Genomic DNA, 21,992 nt, shown 5'->3' on the forward strand with positions numbered 1-21,992 from the left:
TTTTGAAGTATCACTGCTGCAGCGAGAGAAGTCAATGGGGCAGAATTTCCATGTGGTTTTTGAGTATTTCCAACTGTAACCTTGGAGAAACAGCTGTTTTTAGCTGTTTACGCCATTTCTCCGGGGGTTCTGCCGATCTTGTGCGAAAAATTAAGGCAGAAGATTTGGGAGAAACCCCATGGAAATTCCAGGTGAATTGTACACAGGAGTTTAATAAAAAGAAGAAACTGCAAATGCTGGAAATCTGAAAATGCACAGTGTGTCAGTCTCAGTAATGAGAAAAGACTGCTTACGGAGCCTTCACTTGTGTGATCTTTCTGAAGACTGAAATTTAAGTAGCTATTTTAATAGGGTTGAGAAAAATAAAGAAATGTAAAGGGGGACGGGGAGACAAAGAGAGAATTAACAGATATGCCAATCATAGAAAAGGGTTTTAGAGCAAAGTGCATTCACACATTTAAAAAATACGGCACTAAGATGGAAGGAGATTAAAATACTAATATGTTAAGTTTGGTGTTGCTTCCCCAGAGAGTACAAATGAAAAGGAATGCACTAATCTGCTTCATTAATCGATAAACATCTCACACTCATTGTGTTGGGAAGTCTCTTGTCCCAAGAGCTCAGCTTTTGTTCTGGCAGGCCTTCCCTGCTGGTTGTGAACATAGGATAATAGAAACAAGTCAGAGACACAGTCAGTCAGTCGGGTCATTAAAACAGAAAGATTTGAGGGCAGAAAAAGAATGTAGTCAGGTAGTTAGCAACTACTTTGATTAAGTCAAGCAAGATGATCCATTAAAGTGCAGTAGCAGAGCATGGTCATTAATATTTTATTATTATGAAAAGCAAGTGTGAATAAGCTTTGCTTTAAGAACCCAACCATACAAAGTAAATCTATTTTCCAAATCATATTTTGTGGAAAAATAGTTTAAAAATCCCAAAATGTGACAAATGTCACCCTGAGCTGCTTGTCTATAACCTGCCCCCCTCCCCTGTCTGCGTCACTATTAAAACACCAAACAGCAATGGTGAATAAATGAATAAATTCTCAACTCTGTGACCCCTGTAATCACAATACTCCAGCCAAACTCTTGACCATGGGTAATTATGTGATCATCCACAAGCCCGGAATACAGTCTACTTTCCTTCCTGTGTTCACCATGCATTATTGTGAGCACCGAGTGTCTCGCAAACTCCTTTATGTGTATCCCAGTCAACATTTCTAGTTGAAGGTAAGGAGTCAACCTATCTAGATCAGCAGTCACCACACAAATGGCCGTCCCATACCGTCTGAGCTCATACGGCCTCCAGGTTTGCACAGCAGGACTTCTAAGAAACCAGCCTTGTGACCCACCTCACCACATTTCAAACACTTGTTGTTGTCTTCAGAAATGCTGCTTGGCTGCACCTCCCATCCCTTAGCGTTAAATGTGAAACCCTTCGTAGTCTGTTATGCCTTTGTTTTCTAACCACTTATCTCTAAGCTAAATAACCAATTCTTTATAAAATAATGCCCAGATTCTTCTTTAGTTTCTTAAATCTGTGCCGAATTGACCTGAGAAAATTTAGTGAGCGCTTTTCCACGTAGTGACATTATGAGTTGGCTGTCCCATTTATTTTTGTCCTCCTTGTGTTGTTTGGACAATAATTCAAATGCCCAGATAATACTATCAACATCACCCCCTCATCAAACATTCTACCGAATGGAAACTCCATGTACTATAAAACCTTTTATTTTTTACAATAATGTATAAAGCTTGCAGCTATTATCTTGCTTCTGTACATTGCAAACACTGACAAATTATATTACATGAAAAAGCATCATAAAAGTATGATTGGCAAATCTTTTATCATTTGTTTACAAACACATGATATGATGACGTAAATCATATTGAAATGCATCATTACACCAACTGCATGGGATGGCAATGTGAAGAAAATGATCCAAAGCTCCTCTTGCCCAAGCAGAAAGCCTGTTTTTTTGTGAATCTAGTGCCTCTTTAAACAAAGAAAGTCAGATTTTTTTTAGTAAGCATTCCCAATTACCAAGGATTATTGATTTTGTTCTTTTAAGTGTCTCCAAAAATCTATGGTGTAGAATTAGTAATAGTAGAATATCTATTAATCAAAATAGTCATTTGAAAACTGTTGAGCAAATCATTTTTATTAAACTAAGAATTTTATTTACAACGAAGTATAGCACAAAACATCTTGGGTATATTCAGAAACAGCACACACAAAGTTAGGTACTCTAGCATTATCGGTAAAGTTATGTACAACATAGATTGAGACAATGCTAAATGTGTTTATTTATCCCAGTACATCATGGAAATATGCTTCATAATAACAAATACCATGGGAAAACAGATTGCCATTATGCAGTGTAGTTTTATAGGGCATGTGCACTGGAATGCAAAAGCTCAATAAACAACAATGAACATGAGCATTGTGCATTAATTGTTGAATGTCTATAGAGCTATAGCAGTTTACAGCACGGAAGATGGCCATTCAGCTCATCAGTCTATGCTAGCTCTTTGCTGGAGCATTCCAAAAGTAATCCCACTGTCCTGCTCTGTCCACATAGCCCTGTACCTTGCTGTAATTCAAGCAATGTTGACATATACATCATCAATTATTGTACCATTTGCTGTTCATTATTGCTATTATAACTTGGATGATCCCACACCCAGTTATAAAGAAAAATACACTGTATATTTACAATGACAAGGTGTGGTTTATTGTGCCTCATTACACAAGTTTTTGACTAATCATGCTTTAGGGCATTTTCAGAGGCAGTACACAAGTTTAAAACACCTCTCATGCAAAATTCATGCAAACTGTTCATCCATCTTTATTCCTTTAGCATGAATTAATGCTCTAAATATGCAGCAGCAATTCACAGTGATGCACTGAGAATTTGGCATTTGTGAGTTCCTGTAGATATATTTAACTATTCAATGTACAAGATGATGTTGTCTGAGTCAATTTGAACATACATTACAAGGTGATATGCTGTCAATCAGCATGCTCCTTTAATAGTTGTGAGGCACCCTTAAGTTAATTAGTGGTGAGCCAATGTTTGGCTACAAAGGTGCAGAGAAAGTGGTGGAATGGTCCCAAGGTACCAGTTATGCCTGACTCTCAGATTAAAAGTGCAGTTTTGGCATTCACTTTAAGGGGGTACTTTTATCAATACATGCTGCCAGTGGGGAGTTTCACCCAACTGTAGTGCAAATCGTAAATTTAGGTGTGCGCTGCCCATTATTCTCTGAATATTAAAACCATGGGCAGTGTGCACCCAGATTTGTGCTGTCAGCAGACAAAACTCCCCATTGGCAATTCATAAAATAACTCCCTGAAAATATAGATGTTACTATACCTGCTCATGCTGCTCACTTTATGCACTGACTACTCTAAAAGGATCATCCCAGTAGAAGCAGCTGTTACTTACATTAACATCAAGACCAAACAGGTAATGAACAGTTACTTTATTTTTTAGCTCATATTGAGCATTTATTTGCAACGTACACTATTCTTCCTCAAAATCAGTTTACCTTGCCTCTTTCATTCAGTCTTTTCTTCCTGCTCCAATATTCAGGGTCTTAAAACACAACCTAATCACGACTGATTGGTTTACCTTGTCTTCTCTTTTACTGTTATCAACCTTGGTTTCTTGATAAAAAAATAAAATATTTATAGGATGCCAAACTCTAAAGCTGGGAGATTATAAACACAAATAAGTAACAGATATGTGTGCATGTACTATATGAGCTTTCAGGAAAGACAACTGGAAAAGAAGTTCGATGTAATTGATTCCAAATAGGCCAATTTTTGTTCATCAGGTAAATATCTAGTATCTTAAAATGAATAAACTTCTGGCAAAAACACTTACTTTGCACCATTTCTCATGCTTGCCACCCTAGTCATATATTGTGAGTTCTGGATTCATTTTTGCTTTATTTTTCTCAAAAGTACATTATGATCCCTGCAGCTATAATCGTTCAATATTTTTGTTACCAACTCCAGTTAATAGAATTCCTATATTTACATCTGAAATTACACTTAGCTATTCTCTAAAGTTCTGCTTTACATTTTCTGGCTTTTAAACATATTATAAATCTTTTCAGCTCAACGTAACAGAAAATATAAAGGGGGAAAAATTCAGTGTCGCCCCTTTTGGGGCGCCATTATCGGCCGTGCGTAAAGTTTAGCGCCTGCCACTAATTATCGCCTCCGACAGCAAACTTGGCTTTTATTGCTCCTGGAGGTGATTGGAGCGCTAAATCAGGCGCTTCACACCTGTCTTAAGGCGCAAAGGCCGAGGAGCGAGGCGCTACCTCAGAGCGCTGGCGAAGCAAGGAAGGGAAAATCAAAATGAACCTGCATAGTGCTGCTCAGTACCCAAAACTCCTTCACACAGCTTTGAATCTCTCCAGAAGTCTATCACTCTCTCTCTCAGAATGCGTGGTGCAAAAATGTCACCAAAAAAAAAGGCAGGGAACAGTCGCCTTTAAATAGCGCTCCCCCAGTCTCTTTCTGACTGCAAAACGCTCCCCTCAACCTGTCGTTGCTAGCGGCAGGCAGTAAGGCACGGGGTGCCACTCAATATCCGGTCCGGGGTGCTACCGGGGCGTTGCGCACTCGACTGACGTCACGACCTGCCGGCGCAGGAAATCGTGGCAGTAGTGTTTAGCACCGCCGCAAAATGTCTAGTTAATTTCACGAGCGGCGCAAACATCGCCGCGCCCGGGCGCTAGTTGCTTTGCGCCCCATTAGCGCCCTCTTAAGGCACTAACGGGAGGCGCAATCAACTGAATTTTTCCCCCAAAATGTCTAGTGTATGACTTTTTAGTTGCTTAATATTGGTGTAAATTAATGAGTAAATAAAAATGTAATTCACTTAAGACAAATAAATACAAAAAAGTCAGATACAGTAGACGGACAAATATGTGTGCTGATGATTCACTTGATATGTAAATATATTTAAAAATTAATGTAAACTTATTCACATCAGTTTAATTTTTATTTTATGTACATCTGAAATTTACAGTATGTGTCCAGCAGACTATTTGGAATGTAATGTATGTACTTGTGTTAAATTGTCCCTATTCAATACATATTGAGGCCTTCAGTGGCTGAGAGTTACACCACCTGCAGATGAGCCAGTCATCAGTCCACTATCAATAATAAATCACAAAGTGTGATTGGTTCATTATCATGTGAATTTTGAATACTAAACTTAATTTACAATTTTCAAGATATGTATTTTTCAGTAACATAATCGTTCACGATTAAAGCCCTAAAAGAAAATTGAAATAATGCTTTGTTTTCCCCTCACGCGCTCCTCTTGTACAAGCTATCAGTCCAGTATTATTCCATTGAAGACTGCAAGACATTTTATTTCTGAATCTCGCATTAAGTTGTGGAACTTGGGCCTAGAAATTCATCTCGGGCGGTCGCGCAAAACGGGCAGCATCGGAGCAGTCGCCCGTTATACGCAGCGTCTGATATTCGGTTCCATTGCAGTCAATGTAACTGAATATCAGGCACTGTGTATAACGGGCATCCGATCCGATACCACCTGTTTTACACCACTGCCCGAGATGAATTTATAGGTCTGAAAGTGCTACATGTGCTTGTATGCTTGTAAAGTATTTTTTTATAAGCCTCAGTACACTCTTCAGTTCATTGTGAAACATTATGATTGAAAGTACACTCTGTCCTGATTATAGCATGCTCTTTGGAAGCCAAGTACTTTCGGCATTATAGAGGGGCATGCTTCTGTGAAGATCCCATAACAGCATAAAATCTAACACTAGAAAGTGATAGTCCATACACAAAGCCCGTAGAGACCAGTAGTGCACTTCGTATATTTTACAAATAATAAATTATAACTACAGGAAACTTTGTGTTATCCGGTGGCTAAATGTCCGGCAAGCTCGAGCCACCGGCAAAAATCAGGAGCCGTTTTGTTTGTTTTTTTTTCTTCTCGTGGCTTTTTTTTCAAGTCAGGCTCTGCAAAGTCTCTGTAGCTTAGCAACAGCTTCAGAGAGACGCTTCCAAGGTACGGGCTGACTGTTTAGAAGCTGTTGCTAAGCAACAGTGTTTGTTGTCAGATATGGAGATGAAAAGCTCCGTATGCTTCAACATTAACGCTGGTGTGTCCGGCAGTTTTGAGGGAACGGAAACAGCTCGGTCCTGTCGGTGCCGGATAGCACAAAGTTTCCTGTATTTATCAGCATTAAACATTAAATGAAAACAATGGACAAACAGACATGCTTTATAGTAACTTATAAAAGATAAGAAATTCACTTGCGTTTGCGCCCAATTAGGGGCGAAAGAGTGGGTTGCGCCGGAAGTTGCGTCGCGCCCGAAATTAGGTGGGCCCTAACATCGGCGTTAGCCGGTAGCGCTGCGCCGGCACCGATGACGTCATCGGTGTGCGCAGTGCCCCGGTACCGCCCAAAACCACGCCGATCCCCATCTTCAGTAGCGGCCACCTCATCCGTGGCGGCCGCTAACAACATCGGGAGACCGGGTCCTTACAGCAGCCTTAGCGGGGCGCTTTAAGGTGGAGGTGCGGCCGGCCGCTTTTTCGGCGGCCGCCTGCCCGCACCTCCTTCCCCGGCCTCTCTTTGCCGGCACTTGCAATCGGGGCTCCGGCCGTTGCAGGCACCTCCCCCTTAAGAGAAGGGGGAGGCCTGCAGTACAGCAGCCTGCCGCACCGCATCGGGTGGCGCAGCGGGACCGGCAGCGCTGAAATTCACTTTCAGCGCCCCAAGCGGGGCGGCCAAACCCTGGAACAGCGCCCGGTTCCGCTTTGGGGCGCTGAAAGTGAATATGGGGCGGGCACAACTGGCTCCGCGGCGGGCGCAAAATTTACGGCGCAAACGAGCTGGCGGGGCTATACCCAATTTCTAGGCCAAAATATCTGCTCTTTTGTTACCTTGATTACCTGACTTTTGATAGCACAATGTATCAAAATGCTCAGGATTTCAAACACCTTTTATATCCCCTGGGACATAAAGCAGATATGCCCTCCAATTAGAATCATAGAATGGTTACAGCTCAGTAGGAGGCCATTCAGCAAATCTAGCCCATGCCGGCTCTCTGCAATAGCACTTCAACTAGTCCCACTCCCCCTGCCCTTTCCCCGTAGCTCTGCAAATTTTTTTCCTTTTGAAAGCCACGATTGAATCTCCCTCTGCCACCCTTTCAGGCAGTGCAATTAATCCATAGTTTTACTCAGCTGGAAACAGAACAGATGTGGTTTAATAAATGTAATAAGTCCACCAGAAAAAAAATGCAATGCAAAGATCGTTGGCCATTTTAATTTGCTGAGGGATAAAAATAATTCTTAAATCTTAAAATTAGGAAACAATAAATGGGAAATCTTCACTTATCCTTCAGAATTAGATACGTATATTTTAACTTTACACGATAAATCATGCAACAACAATTGCAATTCAGTGCAAGCTGCAGACTCTTGGACGAAAACTAATTTACCGAATTAAGGTGAGAGATTAAGAATAAAATCTGGTTAGGGATGAATGACGCACATGTATGTGATCCCGAGCTAGTTTTAGGTCAATCACTTCTCATGCACATAAAAGCCTCAAACCAATGAAGGATATTTATACATCTACAATTTATTCACGGACCAGTTTTTTAAAATATATATATATATATGTACAAAATACTGTTCTTCCTGATTTATATTGATGAAAAAGGGCATTGAGCCCTGCTGATTCTACTGGTCAGGAGGTCATTGGAATGTAGAACACAGGCATGCAGTGCTGCTACAGCTAGAGGCTACTGGATAGAGAGAGAAAGAACAATCAAGAAGTCAGAAATAACAGAAACTGCTTTCGCAGTTTGAAGCAGAGGCCATACGTCACAGGCTTTGACTGGCGTATGTCCCACAGATGCTTAATCCACATGTTTGTGGTGGGAGGAGTAGGGTTTCGCTTTAGTGGAGGGATGCATTTTTTGCCACTAGCAGTGAGAGCTGTGCCAGCCTATGCATCTCAGGTGGCTCTTACCTCCCTTAGGACACGCACAACAGATAAGGGCATGGATTGGAGAGGACATCGATTCTGATCATGCCCTAAGAGGCACCCAAATTGTTTTCCAAAATGCCCACATCTGTCCCAGCATTCATCCAAGAGGGGCAAGTCATACCTATGTACCCTCCGTGTCTGAGTATGGTGCTTCCACTCCATGTCTGTGAAGATCTGATGCACTTTTGACACAGCTATGCTGCTGTTGTGCCCTTCTGTGAATGCCATGTTGAGAATACCAGTGTGTGATTTGCTCTTATGTAGTTTTTTTTTTAATGTTAAACTTAAAGAATTGTTCATACCTGGTCCATTTATTGTTAAATATTAGTTAGTTTTCCTGTTTCAACTTGTAAATTGTTTGTTTGTAATATCTGGCTTCTTGATATAGAACATTTTTAGATTTACGGAAAGAACAAAAGAAACAAAAATGCTGGAAGTGCACAGCAATTCAATTGACAGAGAAAAATAGGCTAGTGTTTCAAAATTACTGAAAAGTCATCTGAACAATCTGATATAACATGCAATTTATACGGATAAATTTCATGCATCGCAAAATGCAAATAAACATATCTACCCCACAAACACTAGCCTACAGCTTAAATGCTGCATAACATTAAACTACAGATTAAAATGGGAAATTTCCACCGAATAACACTGTAGGGGTCTGAGTGCATTTTCATCTATTTTTGGAGACATTGTGGCAGATCTTGGCCTTGAGCGATCATGTAAAATGGGATGATAGTCAGCAGCCCGTTTTACATCTCCATTTAAATCAGCAGAGATATAAAACGGGCTGCCGACTTGCTACCGCCCGTTTTACACTATCGCACAAAATAAAAATCTATCCCATTGATTTCAGAACTCTTTATAGATAGGAGGGACCAACATAGAATAAGGAGCCCTGTGCACATTTCCAGGAGATTTGGATTCTATTAGCTGCACCTTAAGCAAAATATAAGAGAATTTCATAATTATTAGATCTTTAACCCTAAAGTCAACCTTCTCAGTTCTGAAGAAGGGTTTCGACCTGAAACGTTAACTCTGTTTCTCTCTCCATGGATGTTGCCTGACCTGCTGAGTTTTTCCAGCTTTTTTTTGTTGTTATTTCTTCTCAGTATATTGTTGTTCTTTGACACTGTGGTCCTCCCTATCGTTAAATTATAACTATACGAATAAGATACCAAACAGTGAAAGAAGAAGTATCACCACGGATGAAATAAGAAAATTATCGATCAGTACTTCATCAGTACCTCTCAGCATTTTGCAACCATATATTTGAATTTCCAGCCCAATTTTATATGTTTTTATTTATATTAGTTGTATCTACATTAGCAAAATGGTGTATGTTAGTTGTCAGTTTACTCATGTTTAGGTGACTGAAAATAGTTAAACTAAATCAGGTTATTTTTTGCACTTGCACTGCTGCAAGGAGCCTCTCGGCTTGTGAATTTCTGATATGTGCTGCCAGCAGCATTAGGTTAGAAAATGACCTCTAATGTGTGACCATTAAGATACCCAGTAACACAAGTGCATTTATGCAATGTCCTCAACTGTCAATAACCTGATAAGATGGCATGGTGTAATATCACAAATAGCTTTATGTCAACCATTTTAAAGTACCGATAAAGAGAAAAACTGAAATCTGAAATAAAATGAGAAAAAAATGTTGGTAATACGCAGCAGGCCTGTCCACATCTAGAAGGTTCTGCCAATAACATTGACCAGTCTTTTCTCTTTTTAGCGGTTGAGTATTTCCAGAATTTTCTGTTTTTAGCTTTCAAAGCCCTGTTTTATTCCTATCAAACTAACAGTGCAATAGGGGGGTGAATTCATGATATATATTTCTGTAGATTGTAATTTTATTTCATCCAGCGGATCTCATCCTATTATGGCGTTCACTATATTTACAAATTATGTTGGCAATAAGTAGTTAAGAAATAAGCACCACAGGTGGAAGTGACTTTGCTAAAAAAAATCTGTCTGGTAATGTTTAATAAGATTTAATAGTTGAATGAGCTAATCAAGTCTGCAGTGGGATGCTGAATTGGACAGACAACAGGGAAAGTGGCATTCTTGATAAACTGCGGAAGTATTCAATCATGTACAAGAGTAAAGAGACGTCATTTTGATTTGAATTGGGCTGAACCAATCAGCCAGCAATGAGTTAACATTTTGTGAAACTATTTACATAGTCAACCCCAAGTATAACAAACAACTATTTGCCAAGCTAAACATTTGTTATATGTGGGAGTTTGCAAAATGTGGGATTGATTGTATCATTGTTTCCTAAATTCAACTAGTCACCAGTTGTACATAGAATGCATTGCACATTGTAGAAGTGCAAGAAAATGGTTATTAACTGGGTATTAATATTCCTATCAGCTATTCCAGCATTGTGATATTTTCAATTTTTTCTCTCCAACTTTTTCCCCCTCCTCCTCTCTTGAAGGCGCTGGCTGCTTGATGTACAGCCATAGATTGTCCTTAGTATCTCTTCTAAGTGGCCATTATTCATGTTCAAGTCTTGACAATGAAAAGGGCATAATCCCTGCACCTGAACGCTGAAGCCCGACGCGCTCCCAATATTGGGCCTGGGTCCTCATTTCCATGGAGCAGGTGAGCAGTGCAGAGCTGCCGCCTGGTGTCACAGTGGCCCTCAGGGGCCTCCCTGCGGGTTGTACTGTGTAAGTTCAGCACATGGCGAGTGAAGCACTGGGGCATTCGAAAATTGATCCTGTAAAATGCGCAGAACCCTAAGTTTAATAAATTATTCTGCCCATTAAATATTCCCGACGTGCGCTCTATCCGCCAGCGCATCTACCTTATCCAATATGGTGGGCAGTGCAACGCCAGCCAGAAATGCGTACGCACACGCGCTTCCTGCCCGCCATATTGGGAGCTCAGTCAACCAGTTCCGTTCCAGGCTCCCACTCGCTGCTGTTGAAAACAACGGAGCGATGATCTTCAACACCTTTGTGGCCTTCTGCGCATGCATGCGGTATCCCTGGGTCACGCATGCGCACCACACCCTCCTGTGCCTGCGTGCTGTTTACCGAAGCTGCGCACGCGCAGCACCCAGTAGTTGCGGCCGGCAGCGTGGGCCACGCTTTCCTCCACTTCATGGGAGAAGGTCACTGGGTCAGTAGATCCATTGATGGCCGAGGGAAGAGAGAGGATCGATAGGGGAGAGAGAGGGGAAATCAGAGGGGAGGGGGAGAGGGAATCGGAGGAGAGAGGAGAGGAGGTCAGGAACTGGTGGTGGATAAAGAGCATGGAGAGCATGGTGGCGATGGGGGAAGAACGTGATCCAGGTCTAAAGTGGGGGGAATGAAAGCGGGAATGTGATCCAGATGGTAAGACGGATCACGTTCTTCCAACCCCCTTTACACCTGCACCACGTTCTCCCTCTCTACCCCCTGGTTGATTTCTCGGAAAGCTCCATGTGTGTGTGGCAAGTGACATCATTGGACTGGACGAAATCCAGAAGTCATGACACTGTCACTATTCACTTCATACCCAATAAACCTGTGATTGGGCAGAAGCATGGCAGATGCAGTATAATGTGGATAAATGTGAGGTTATCCACTTTGGTGGCAAAAACAGGAAGGCAGATTATTATCTGAATGGCAATAGATTGGGAGAAGGGGAAGTGCAATGAGGCCTGGGTGTCCTTGTGCACCAGTTGCTGAAGGTAAGCATGCAGGTGCAGCAGGCGGTTAAGAAGGCAAATGGTATGTTGGCCTTCGTAGCGAGAGGGTTTGAGTACAGGAACAAGGATGTCTTGCTGCAGTTGTACAGGGCCTTGGTGAGACCACATCTTGAGTATTGTGTGCAGTTTTGGTCACCTTATCTGAGGAAGGATGTTCTTGCCATGGAAGGAGGTCAGCGAAGATTCACCAGGCTGATACCTGGGATGGCAGGAATGACGTATGAGGAGAGATTGGGTCAATTGGGCTTGTATTCGCTGGAGTTTAGAAGAATGAGAGGGGATCTAATTGAAACTTATAAAATCTGACAGGACTGGACAGACTAGATGCAGGAAGGATGTTCCCGATGGCGGGGGAGTCCAGAACCAGGGGTCACAGTCTAAGGATAAGGGGTAAGCCATTTAGGACTGAGATGAGGAGGAATTTCTTCACCCAGAGAGTGGTGAACCTGTGGAATTCTCTACCACAGAAGGCAGTAGAGGCCAATACATTAAATGTATTCAAGAAGGAGTTGGATATATTTCTTAAGGCTAAAGGGATCAGGGGATATGGGGAGAAAGCAGGGACCGGGTACTGAATTTGGATGATCAGCCATGATCGCATTGAATGGCGGAGCAGGCTTGAGGGGCCGAATGGCCTACTCCTGCTCCTATCTCCTATGTTTCTATGTTTAACAATCTGTGACCCACACACAATGCCCCATCTGTGGCGGGGGGTGGGGGGGTCAGGAACCGGTGCGGGTGGGGGGGCCAGGAGGAACTTGGGCAGGGGGAGGAGGTCAGAAACTTGGGTGGGGGAGGAGGTCAGGAACTCTGTGGGGGGCGGGTGAAGGTCAGGAACTTGGGGGGGAAGGTCAGGAACTTGTTGGGGAGGGAAAAGGTCAGAAACTCTGGGATGCGAGAAAGGTTAGGAATTTGTTGGGGGTGGGTGCAGGAACTTGTTTAGGGGGGTGGGAGAAGGTCTTAATCTGCGAGGGTGAGTCCTGTCTGTTCTATGTGAGCTCTGTTCTGTCTGGAGCCTAGCAGTCAGAATGGCTCGAATTACACTTTGCAAAGTAATTGATTACTTAGGCAGGCAGGATCTAATTACACATTCTGGAGAAACTGCTGGGTGTGTCTCGTCCTCCAAGGGGACCAATCAGAAATCAAGTCTTGTCCTCCAAGGCGATCCATCAGAAATCTGATGTTGGAAATAAACGCGACATAAAAGCAAACATTTTGACACCAGCTTCGGCTTTGACAGATTTGAATATCCTGAACTGCATAACAACACTGCTCATTATATGCGAGCAGAATTACCATTAAGTAACATTGCAAGCAATTTGAGACTTTTAAATCTGTACACTATAGGTGGTGATTCATTCAGTCAGGGTAGTTGTTAAGTGTAGTTGACTGTCTAATGTTTATCCCAGGTGGTATTTAATCAGGCAAGCTGTAGTTTTCTAGTACCACTTCCACAGACAGATGCTCTTTTTAAGAATTGTTTCCATCCCTGTATTTGCAAGTGTGTTAGGCGATTTGTTTGCATTCTTTCTCAAACTTGTTAGTATGAAGCCCAAAGCAAACACCATAACTGATAGGTTTCGATGCCGCATTTTTGAATAAACACCAAGTGATTTTCGCCTGGTAATATATTAAACAAAATGAATATGGTCCAATTGACTTACTAACTTCTAAATACAGTTAATTATGTACATCACATCCATTAATATCTGAATTAATCTGTTGAATTCTTATTACACAGAACTTCTTCTTTTCATTAGTCCTCTGAGGGCAGACAAGCTGTGAAGTCCTGTAGACACAGAGCTAATAGTAGACCTGTGCAGATTACATACGCACCCATTCGAAAAGGTCTCAGGAAGCCTATTTGGAGATGCATCACTCTGTTCGATGCAAGTGTCGGACGTCGATATGTCTCTGGGGATGATCATAGGAATTGAATAATGCAACTTCTCGCGACTCTTATACCAGAGACATGAACACATGGAGTGAAAATGAAGAACCTCTGCGTACATGTTCCGGAAGTTGCCAGAGGTTTCTGTTGTGCGGATGGTAGTTTGTCCATTTCTTATAAGCAAGGCTTTCTGTTCTGCATCACGTTTTTCATCCTCTGCATTCATCGTCATGAACCTCAGAACTACCAGGTTGAGGAAAGCTCCAATTACTGTCAGGCCTGTCAAAATGTAGACAAAGCTAAATGCCACATAGTGAGGGTTCTTTTGAAGAGCATCATGTTTCTGCAGAGCCACGTAGTCCCCGAAACCAATGGTGGTGAGTGTGATGAAGCAATAATAATATGCATGGAAAAAAGTCCAATCCTCGTAATATGAGAATGCAGCAGCCCCAATACATAGGGTGCTAATGCAGGAGAAAAAGCCAATGATGACCATGTTTGCCATGGAGACCTCTGTTCGTTTCATCCTAAGGCACTTCTTGATTCTGTGTAGGAGATATTTGACAAATGTATTGATTCTCTCTCCCATGCTCTGAAACATGACCAGGGTGAGTGGAATCCCAAGCAGGGCATAAAACATACAGAAAATCTTCCCTCCATCAGTGCTCGGAGCAGCATGGCCATACCCTGCAAAGAAAAATGTACATCATCATCCATTTGTTATCATATAGGATTCAATACCAATAATAACTAATTTTACTACATTAGTCTGAAACTTAGCATTGAGGTACCTGATAACGTGATTGCTGCAAAGCAGTTTTACAAGAATATTAAATGAGACATATTTTCTCACTGTCATTGAAAAATTTGCTGTGAGTACAAAACAGGAAAAACCCACTTTTATACATGTAAACTTCTTGCTAGAAATAGCAAACAGAAGCAAATACACCAGATTGAATAGATACTAACTGCTAGAATTTGCACTTGGATTATTTAATAAAATCAATGGAAAGTTTAAAATATTTGAATTTTATTCACTTTACTTCATGATTGCAGAAAATGCCATATTTAAAAGCAGTTTGAAAGATATTACCACAATAGTTAAGTTATGAAAAAAGGCTAAAGTGACTAAACATATTTCCACTGGAGACAATACTGAAGAGTGGCATGATGCAGGTCAATAATGTAAGGATGAAATAAGCAAAGCTATTAAAATTATATCATGACCATAGGACTAAAAGGCACAAGTGCAAAACTCACAAGCCTTGAGTAAGGTTAGAGATTAGTAAAATCTTTTGTTCTGTCAGGGTAGTGGGTATGTGCATCAGTTGTGAGAAAGGATCCTGGCTTGGAGGATCAGGAAGTAGAATCAGTATGGGTGGAGATAAGAAATAACATGGGGTAGAAAATCTGGTGGGAGTAGTTTACAGGCCCCCAAACAGTAGCTATACTGTTAGACAGAGTATAAATCAACAAATAACAGGAGCTTGTAACAAAGGTAATAAAATAATCATGGGGGACTTTAATCTTCATATATACAGGGCAAATCAAATTGGCAAAGGTAGTCTGGAGGATAAGTTCATGGAATGCATTTGAGAGTTTACTAGAACAATACATCATGGAACCAACCAGGGAACAGGCTATTTTAGATCTTGTATTGTGTAATGAGACAGGGTTAATTAGTAATCTCATAGTAAAGGATTCTCTGGGGAAGAGTGATCATAATATGATAAGATTTCACATTGAGTTTGAGAGAGAAATACTTCAGTCGGAAATGAGTGTCTTAAACGTAAATAAACCCAATTACATAGGTATGAGGGGCAAGTTAGCTAAGGCAGATTGGGAAATTAGATTAAAAGGTATAACAGTAGATAAGCAGTGGCAAACATTTAAAGAAATATTCCAAAATTCTGAATGAATATGCATTCCATTGATAAATAAAAACTCCACAGGAAAAGTGATCCATCTGTGGTTAACTAAAGAACTAAGAATAGTGTTAGATTAAAGGAAGAGGCTTATATTGTTGCAAAGAATAGTAGTAAGCCTGAGGATTGGGAAGAGCTTTATAAACCGGCAAAGGATGACCAAAAAATTGATAAGAGAGAAAATAGAATGAGAGTAAACTAGCAAAAATATAAAAACAGATTGTAAGAGCTTCTACAAGTATGTAAAAAGGAAATGAGTAGCAAAAGTAAATATTGGTACCTTAGAGGCTGAGACAGGTGATATTATAATGGTTAATAAGGAAATGGCAGAGACTTTAAACAAATATTTTGTATCTGTCTTCACAGTAGAAAACACAAAAAGCATACCAAAAATAGTTGGGAACGAAGGGGCAAATAAGAGTGAGGAACTTAAAAGTAACTAATATCAGTAGGGAAAAAGTACTTGAGAAATTAATGGGACTAAAAGCCAACAAATCCCCTGGACCTTATGGCCTACATCCTAGGGTTCTAAAAGAGGTGGCTGCAGAGATAGTGGATGCATTGGTTGTGATCTTCCAAAATTCCCTAGATTCTAGAATGGTCCCAGTGGATTAGAAAGTAGCAAATGTAACCCTGCTATTCAAGAAAGGAGGGAGAGGGAAAACAGGGAACTACAGGCCAGTTAGCCTGACATCAGTTGTCGGGAAAATGCTGGAATGCATTACTAAGGAAGTGGTAACGGGGCACTTAGAAAATCATAGTATGATTAGACAGAGGCAACATGGTTTTATGGAAGGAAAATCGTGTTTAACAAATTTATTAGCCATTTTGAGGATGTAACTAGCAGGGTAGATAATGGGGAACCAGTGGATGTTGTATATTTGGATTTCCAAAAGGCATTCGATAAGGTGCCACATAAAAGGTTGCTATGCAAGATAAGGGCTCATGAAGTAATATGTTAGCATGGATAGAGGATTGGTTAACGGACAGAAAACAGAGAGAAGGAATAAACAGGTAATTTTCCAGTTGGCAAGGATCAGTGCTTGGGCCTCAGCTATCTACAATCTAAATTACTCAGATGAAGGGACCGAGTGTAATGCAGTCAAGTTTGTTGACGATACAAAGCTAGGTGGGAAAGTAAGCTGTGAGGAAGACACAATGAGCCTGAAAAAGGATGTAGACAGGTTAAGTGAGTGGGCAATAAGGTGGCAGATGGAGTATAATGTGAGGAAATGTGAGGGTATTCACTTTGGTAGGGAGAATAGAAGAAAAAAAATATTTTTTAATTGTTGAGAAACTATTAAACATTGGTGTTCAGAAAGATTTAGGTGTTCTCGTAAAGGAAACACAGAAAGTTAGCATGCAGGTACAGCAAGCAATTAGGAAAGCAAATGGCACGCTGGCCTTTACTGCAAGGGGGTTGGTAAAGTTATGACTGGAGCAGTAACGCAAGAGTCATGGTTGCTTAAGATTGAGCTCTATATTTGTGCCAGGAAAACCAAAACAGCTGCACCTACACTTCACTGATCTCTATCAAACTGAAACTCTGCCTAGATAACCTGTAACAAAACTTTGAACACTGTTTCTGTGTCAGCTTCATTTGGTTGGTACCACTCTTGAGAATAAGGTGACATCACAGCTGCGATTTTGCCTACCGAGGGGGGTCCAGTGCGGCCGGGGTTGGTGGTGGGGTGCGACTTCGTTGCTGGCTCCAGCCCGCTGTCGAACGTGAGCTTACGCTGATTGAGCTTGTTAAGCTCGCCCAGCACATTTCCTGGCCAATTGAAGGAAGTGGGTCTGATGATGGCACTTGATGATGCATCATCAACCGGTTTTCTTAAAGGGACCATGTGCAAATTGATTTTGACAGTTCTGCTGTCAGTGTTCAACAGCATTGAGGTGCTGCAAACACTGACAAGCACTGCACAGAGGTGCACGGCTGCTCAAAGGCTCTCCCATGACTCCCTCCATATGCTTATGGAGGGAGTCACAGCACGCAGGGAGGTTCTCTTCCCTTCCAATGGGCGGAAGAGACCTCACCAGGATATCAACACAGCCTGGTTGCACATTGCACAGGAAGGCACAAGCAGGGATGTCGTCAGGAGGACCAGGCTGCAGTGGTGCAAACCTTTCAATGATCTCAGTAGATCATGAAACGTTACTACAAAGCCACACTCAATCTCATCCCGTTGTGCCACTCATCACATCCCCACCACTCTGCCTTCCCTACCCTACTCCTGCACATCCTTACTCACACCAACTTACCTTGCATCTCCACCCATCCCTCTCTATCTACATGATCACTTCCCCATTTCACTAGCCACTGCTCACACTCACCCTCATCCTACTGCAAGCATACCAACTAACAACACACAAGGGTAGGCACTTGGGTGTTTTAGCCAATGTGTATGTGAAGTTTCTGTAAATGTGCTGTCAAACATTGAAATCTTTATTTTCAACACTGTGTTCTTGGACAGATTTGTGTGTACCTTTGCAAGTGGCTTAGTGAGTTGCAGTGAATGGTGAGACATAACGGTACCCCACCGCACCCCCATCGGCCCCGCATTGGTGGTGAGTGTGAAAGGAATGTTTTGGGCATTGTAGGAATGCTTTATGGTGTTCGTGTGGGGTGGTGCCAACCTGGTGCATCATGTGGCAGCCAGGATGTACAACATCAAGTGAAATAAATCTGGACATGGTGAGGCCATCCCTGGCGTCCCAGGCAGCAATGTGGTTGAGTGCTGTTGCCCTGTGTCCTGTGCAGCATCAATTGATTGCGGAGAAGGTTGGTGCTGTTGGTACTGCTGGTGTGCCTGGTGCTGCTGGTGTTGGGGCTGATCATGGTGGGATTCTGAGGACCAAGGTGAGATAGTTTCAAGGGCACCAATGTTGATGGAATAGATAGCAAGTGAAGTTGAGATGACAGAAGCGATCTGTTAATGGTGAGAGAGGTTGTTCCAATCAGATGACACTGGATACAGAGTTTGCTCCAAACACTTGCAAGCTGCATGAAGCTCAATCTGTCTTCCAAATGCAGTAAGCAACAGCTTGTGAGCTTGGAAAGTGAACAGCTATGAAATGGGAGCTTTTATAGAACATTTGCAGCTGTCAATTTAAGAAATGATCCCATGCTGACACACCTCCCGACTCCTTACCTGACGTGATCCCCGAGCAGTGGGGAAGCCGTGGGCGAACTCTTAAAATCTAAAGGCGAGCTTAAAATAGTTTTTATGTGCCCGTTAACAAGCTCTTAATAATCTAAATTGCCTCCCCTGCCGCTTGGTGTTGGGTCTGTTCAGCGATGACAGACCCGAGATCTGGGAAACTAGCGTGGCAGCAGGTTGACAGGGGGTTCCCTACCTGCTGTCAAAAAAAATTTTTCCCACCCGATCCACCACCAAACGCGCCCACTGACCCCCTGAAAAAGCCCCCCTACAATGCAGTATTGAAGCAGTGCTGCACTGTCAGCGATGCTGTTTTTCTGATGAGACATTAAATCAAGGTCCCGTCAGCTTATTTTGGTAGATGTAAAAAATCCTATGGCAACATTCAAAGAGAATAAAGAATTCTGCCATGTTCCTGACCAACCTTCCTTTCTTAAACAGCACCATCACAAAAAAAATTATATTCATCTCATTTGCTGTTTCTATGGCCTTGCTGTGTGCAAATATGTGTGTCTACAAAACAGCTGTGACTACATGTCAAAAGTAAGTAATTGTCCCTGAAGCACTTTGGGACATGCTAATAGAAGATATAGAAGGTGCTACATAAATGCAAGTTTATTTGTTCATTCTCTTGCCTGTTGAACTCTCATCAGGTGGAGTTTTCACCTGTGACTATCCCTCGCATACAAAAATTCAAATGTAGCATAAACCATCATTCGATGGGCTAGGATTGCTGTGGGGTACAGCGGATGAATATAAGAACATAAGAAATAGGAGCAGGAGCAGGCCATTCAGCCCTTCGAGCCTGCTCCGCCATTCAATGAGATCATGGCTGATCTTCTGCCTCAACTCCATTCACCGGCCCTATCGCCATATCCCTTGATGCCCTTACTAGTCAGAAATCTATCGACTTCTGTTTTGAATATACCCAATGACTGAGCCTCCACAGCCCTCTGGGGTAGAGAATTCCAAAGATTCACCACCCTCTGTGTAAAGAAATTTCTTCTCATCTCAGTCCTGAATGGCCTACCCTTTATCCTGAGGCTGTGGCCTCTGGTTCTAGACTCCCCAGCCAAGGGAAACATTCTCCCAGCATCCACCCTATCAAGCCCTGTAATAATTGTGTATGCTTCAATGAGATCCCCTCTCATTCTTCTGAATTCAAGAGAATACAGGCCTAGTTTACTCAATCTCTTCTCATACGTTAGTGGGAGTTGTATACAGACCCCCAAACAGTAATGCTGAGGTTGGGGATGGCATTAAACAGGAAATTAGAGATGCGTGCAATAAGAGCACAGCAGTTATCATGGGTGACTTTAATCTACATATAGATTGGGCTAACCAAATTAGTAACAATGCTGTGGAGGAGGAATTCCTAGAGCGTATACAGGATGGTTTCCTGGACCAATATGTCGAGGAACCAACTAGAGAACCCATCTTAGATTGGGTATTATGTAATGAGAAAGGATTGAGTAGCAATCTTGATGTGCGAGGCTTCTTGGGGAGGAGTGATCATAATATGATAGAATTCTTCATTAAGATGGAGAGTGAAGTAGTTGCCTCAGAGACTAGGGTCCTGAATTTAAATAAAGGAAACTACGATGGTATGAGGCGCGAGTTGGCTAGGATGGATTGGGGAACGTTACTTAAAGGGTTGACGATGGATAGGCAATGGCAAACATTTAAAGATCGCATGGATGACCGACAGAATTTGTTCATCCCTGTCTGCCATAAAAATAAAACAAAAAAGGTGGCGCAACCGTGGCTAACAAGGGAAATTAGGGATAGCATAAGATCCAAGGAGAGGACATAGAAATTGGCCAGAAAAAGCAGCAAACCTGAGAAGTGGGAGCAGTTTAGGATTCAGCAAAGGAGGACAAAAGGATTAATTAAGAGGGGGAAAATAGAATATGAGAGTAAGCTTGCAGGGAACATAAAACTGACTGTAAAAGCTTCTATAGATATGTGAAGAGAAAAAGATTGGTGAAGTCAAGTGCAAGTCCCTTGCAGTCAGAATCAGGGGAATTTATAATGGGGAACAAAGAAATGGCTGACCAATTAAATACATACTTTGGTTCTGTCTTTACAAAGGAGGACACAAATAACCTCCCAGAGATGTCGGGGAACATAGGGTCTAATGAGAGGGAGGAACTGAGTGAAATCAGTATTTTTAGGGAAATGGTGTTAGGAAAATTGATGGGATTGAAGGCCAATAAATCCCCATGGCCTGATAATCCACATCCTAGGGTACTTAAGGAAGTGGCCCTAGAAATAGTAGATGCATTGCTGGTCATCTTCCAAAATTCTATAGACTCTGGCACAGTTTCCATGGATTGGAGGGTAGCTAATATAACCCCAATATTAAAAAAAGGTGGTAGAGAGAAAACGGGGAATTATAGACCGGTAAGCCTGACATCGGTAGTGGGGAAAATGCTAGAGTCCATTATAAAAGATGTAATAGCAGAGCACTTGGAAAACAGTGACAGGATCGGACAAAGTCAACATGGATTTACAAAAGGTAAATCACACTTGACTAATCTACTGGAATTTTTTGAGGATGCAACTGGTAGAATAGATAAGGGAGAACCAGTGGATGTGGTGTATTTGGACTTTCAGAAGGCTTTCGATAAGGTCCTGCATAAGAGATTAGCGTGCACAGTTAAAGCACATGGGATTGGGGGTAAGGTACTGACTTGGATAGAGAACTGGTTGGCAGACAGGAAGCAAAGAGTTGAAATAAACGGGTCTTTTTCCGAGTGACAGGCAGTGACTAATGGGGCACTGCAGGGATCGGTACTAGGGCCCCAGCTATTCACAATATATATAAATGATCTAGACGAGGGAACTAGATGTAATATCTCCAAGTTTGCAGATGACACAAAGCTGGGTGGGCGCGTGTGCAGTGAGGAGGATGCCGAGAAACTTCAGTATGATTTGCACAGGTTGGGTGATTGGGCAGATGTATGGCAGATGCAGTATAATGTGGATAAATGCGAGGTTATCAACTTTGATGGCAAAAACAGGCAGGCAGATTATTATCTGAAGGGCAATAGATTGGGAGAAGGGGAAGTGCAACGAGACCTGGGTGTCCTTGTGCACCAGTCGCTGAAGGTAAGCATGCAGGTGCAGCAGGTGGTTAAGAAGGCAAATGGTATGTTGGCCTTCATAGCGAGAGGATTTGAGTACAGGAGCAAGGATGTCTTGCTGCAGTTGTACAGGGCCTTGGTGAGGCCACACCTTGAGTAT

General features: G+C 42.1%; 1 protein-coding gene across 1 annotated transcript in view; it reads right to left on the minus strand.

The window, feature by feature from the left end:
- Positions 1–11,660: 11,660 nt before the first annotated feature.
- The window catches only part of kcnk3a (potassium channel, subfamily K, member 3a), a 127,512-nt gene continuing 117,180 nt past the window's right edge, over positions 11,661–21,992 (minus strand). The window contains exon 2 of the mRNA XM_085997403.1: positions 11,661–14,344. Within this exon, the coding sequence (XP_085853529.1) occupies positions 13,500–14,344 (845 nt within the window). The 3' untranslated portion in view covers positions 11,661–13,499. The remainder of the gene's footprint in view (positions 14,345–21,992) is intronic.

The sequence above is a fragment of the Somniosus microcephalus genome, chromosome 9, assembly GCF_052327205.1.
Source record: "Somniosus microcephalus isolate GS21.2 chromosome 9, FLI_Smic_1.0, whole genome shotgun sequence".
Lineage (NCBI taxonomy): Eukaryota > Metazoa > Chordata > Chondrichthyes > Squaliformes > Somniosidae > Somniosus > Somniosus microcephalus.